The following is a 3,876-nucleotide window of genomic DNA, read 5'->3' on the forward strand; positions in this document are numbered from 1 at the left end:
ACTGAGGCAAGTTTATAGACACTCAATAATATAGATTTTATAAGGGTGAGGTCTTCAGTGAGGCACACTTGAGACCTGGGGATGTAGGGTAATTATCCCAACACCCAGGGTGCTACCATATAGGCACTAGTTTCCCAATTGAAAAAAGAAAAATAATGCCCCTTGTTATGTTACAAATTATTCCAAAACAATAACAAATGATTCAATGACATCACAATCACCATATTTGCCTCCAATCTCATTTGGATTATTTTCACAATGATTGGTACGAAGCCAACTTTGGATGCTTCACGTTTCATATCGAACTGTACTGAACATACTGTAGGTAGATTAGCATGAGTTACAATGGATTATAAGGGTGTGATGTATGTAAAGTAGTGGTTAATATGTGCTATACAAAGTGTTATAAAAGCAAGCATGTATCTAACATGGATATCTTCTTGTACACTGTAATAAATAACGCACACAAACTTAGTAGGCCGACTAAACTTGAAAAAAAAACGATTAAATTTTAATTGGCTGACTAAAAAAGCGCGGTAACTATTGGTTAGTTTAGTTGGTAGCCGAGAATATCTGTGGCTGTTCAAGTTATGGCATGGATTCTAATACACCAGACAAATACACATAGAGCTTCAACCCAATTATAAGTTCATTAAATCTATAAACATGACTATTTACAGCCAGGGATTCCTACAATACACCAGATACACAAAGTGCTTTAACCCCAATCTTAAATTCATTAAATCTATAAACATATAGAGTACCACCTATACAAATATAGTTAGTAAAAGCACCTAGAGCATTACAGAAATGTATGGCATGCCTTCCTATGTCGTCATCTTCATGGTATTTAAGTAAAGTGTTCAGAATTACTTTGGATATCTTCACAAATGCAAATATCTAGAAAACATAAAACAACTGTAAACCTGTGTATTGGTTGGAAGAGAAACAAATTTAAAGTAGAAAAAAAGAAAAATGGTAATAGTTACGCTTACAGTCTTAAAACGTAGGGAACCTCGTTGATTAATGTGGTTAATACAATATACTTTGGCTCTGCTTGTTTGTATAGACACCTAACAACAGGGTAAAATCTGGGGTGACATTGTTAAAATGCAGTTACACTCATAGTTGTCAAACACAGGAAACCTCATTGATTAATGTGGTGAATGCAATATACTTTGGCTCTGCTTGTTTGTATAGATACTTAACAGCAGGGTAAAATCTGATTTAGGTGTAAAGTTAGAGTTCTAAATACAATACAGTGTAAAGATATTCTGAATACATGATGTCACCCATGTTTTAAAAGTTGGGTGACATGCCACCCTAGAAACCCCTAATGTTACATCTACTGTTGCAGATATAATATTAATTAAAAACAACATTACCATACATTCATCATAAATACAATTATAACATCACAATATACGCATCATAAACACAGTTATGACATCACAATACTTACCACATCACCGGGTATATCGAAGTGAAACAAACTAACAAGAGAATTACGAACAACGTATTTCATGTCCTGGCATGTTTCGATTGATATTATCAACTCCGTTATGATGTCACTGTAGTGTTGTTACATCATAAAACAAAGAATAGAAGGTTATTTAAAAACATTAATTAGTATTGTTGGGAATATTTTAAGGCAAATAGTTGCTACATGCCCATATAAATGCATTACAATAACTTGTTTGGTACATAAACTACTTTTTTAATTCCTTTTTTTGCTTACTACCAAATGGGACGAGAAGCCAGAATAAAATAGTGTCCCATCTTCCCCCACATTAATGTATGTTTAGATGTATACGGTTTGGTTTCCTACTTTTTCTGTTGTTTAGAGCACGTTGTATAATAGGTGCTTGAAAGATAAAACAGATTCGCTGTAACTTCTTCAATAATTGTTCGGTTTCTACGATGTGATTGCAGCACTTTTAACAATAACTGGGGAAATAAGATTGTAATATAATAAGTCAATGAGGGCAATGACAGTCGCTATAACACGGGTGTTCTGTTTCATACACCTTGTGTCTAGGGATGCACATTACAGAATAATTAGGTATTCTAGGATATCGTAGAATACTTTAATTCGAATCTAGAATTCCGAATCTAGAATTTCGAATCTTTTTATATTTATGGGAAAAAAAAATTTTACCCACAAAAGTCAGTTTATTGACCCTTTCATAACAGCCTTGTTGGATCTTGAGTTGTAAAATGATCAAAAATTGTACTATTGGGTAGTTTTTGCGTCATGAAACGTATAGCAGGCTATGAAAAGACGTTACGAAACGTTTACTCTCAAAAGTCCCACAAACACAAAAATATTTTTTTTCAAAATTAATAACTTTCAAAAATTGTTAATATAGTATATGAGATGACGTGTAATGACGTCATTAAACAGAATACCGAATCCCGTAAATAGATTCGAATCGAAAGGATTCGAATCTCATGGATTCGAATCTCATGGATTCGAAATTCTGTAATGTGCATCCCTACTTGTGTCTGCTTACAAGTTACCTCGTATGTAACTTATTTATCCTCTTATGGCGGCCATGACAGTCGTTATTACATGAGTGTTCTGTTTCATACACCTAGTGCCTGCTTACAATTTACCCCGTATGTTACTTATTTATCCTTGCATGACGGAAAACGACAGTCATTTTTACATGGGTGTTCTGTTTCATTCACCTCGTGCCAGCTTACGAGTTACCATGTATTTAACTTATTTGTTTTGTTTCATACATCTCAAGCCAGCTTACAAGTTACTACGAATGTAACTTATTTATCCTCTTATGGCGGCAACGACATTCGTTATAACATGGGTGTTCTGTTCCATACACCTCCTCCCCACTTACTACTTAGGGTGTGTAACTACTTATATTAAGTCCACACTAATGTTTATACTTACAGTTGTAAGGCGTTGTGGGCAAGACAAATTATGAACAGTTTGTAATTGCCGTGCTTGCCCGACAATGTACATGAGGGGAGTAGCACGATTCATGTAATAAGTTAGTGAAGCCAAAAGTTGAACTTCACCAGTGTATCCAACAATCTGGGAGCAATATAAAGGTATTTAACTACTGGATTACGAACTGTATAGAAGGGTACATGAAATGTAAAGCTTATAACAATATTTTAATACATACAAAGGGTATACAGTTAAGCTGACTCTTCTATAACAAGTGCTAAAAACCCAAATTAATACACATTTTAACACTGGTTTAAGGGAGTCGTGGTGATACAGTTTTATAATTCTTTAATTGTTCTTTGTTTACTAACAAATGGGATGAGAAAATAGAATCTTCCCCCAACCTACTATACATTAGAAATGTATTTAAACAACGTACAGTATCAGCTAATGAATAAATATCCATGAGTTCACAGCCCTCACAATTATAGAGACCAAGGAACTCAAGTTTACGTGGCGGGGTCTCTTTTAGGTATCTATCGCCAGTTCTGTATGGAATACATGGTTTTAAATGCACTTTGGTTAATACAAAGTAGTTTCAATGTAAAGTGAACCATTTTAAGCAAAGTAGTTTGTATGTGCACGCACTTCGAAAGTGAAGCATGCCATGGGTTTTGGGCCTGTGCTGGCCTAGAACCCTAGGTGCCAGCGCATCAACTCTGGCTTAAATCACAGCCCCCCATGTCATACCACACTTTTATTCCTGACCCATGTAGAATACAAAACCCTGACATACATAATTACCTCACCAACATAAAACATATTATAGTAGGTGGAGGAAGACTTGAAACACTTAAGCACATAATGTTATATAAGTCGTCAGGTCAGGATACGGTTTTATATAATGTCCAAAATATGGGTCGTCAGGATACGGTTTATATAATGTCCAAATATGGGTCGTCAGG

General features: G+C 35.0%; 1 protein-coding gene across 1 annotated transcript; it reads right to left on the minus strand.

Annotated features, from left to right (window-relative positions):
* Positions 1 to 155: 155 nt before the first annotated feature.
* Positions 156 to 3,497, minus strand: LOC100178895 (protein zer-1 homolog). The gene is made up of 6 exons (XM_026839766.1): positions 3,351 to 3,497; positions 2,912 to 3,055; positions 1,829 to 1,947; positions 1,463 to 1,571; positions 795 to 900; positions 156 to 319 (listed from the first exon to the last, which is right to left on the minus strand). Exons 1-6 carry the CDS (start codon positions 3,375 to 3,377, stop codon positions 171 to 173), a joined length of 654 nt encoding a protein of 217 aa, XP_026695567.1. The 5' UTR covers positions 3,378 to 3,497; the 3' UTR covers positions 156 to 170.
* Between the last annotated feature and the right edge of the window lie 379 nt (positions 3,498 to 3,876).

Source organism: Ciona intestinalis, unplaced genomic scaffold, assembly GCF_000224145.3.
Source record: "Ciona intestinalis unplaced genomic scaffold, KH HT000883.1, whole genome shotgun sequence".
NCBI classification, from domain to species: domain Eukaryota; kingdom Metazoa; phylum Chordata; class Ascidiacea; order Phlebobranchia; family Cionidae; genus Ciona; species Ciona intestinalis.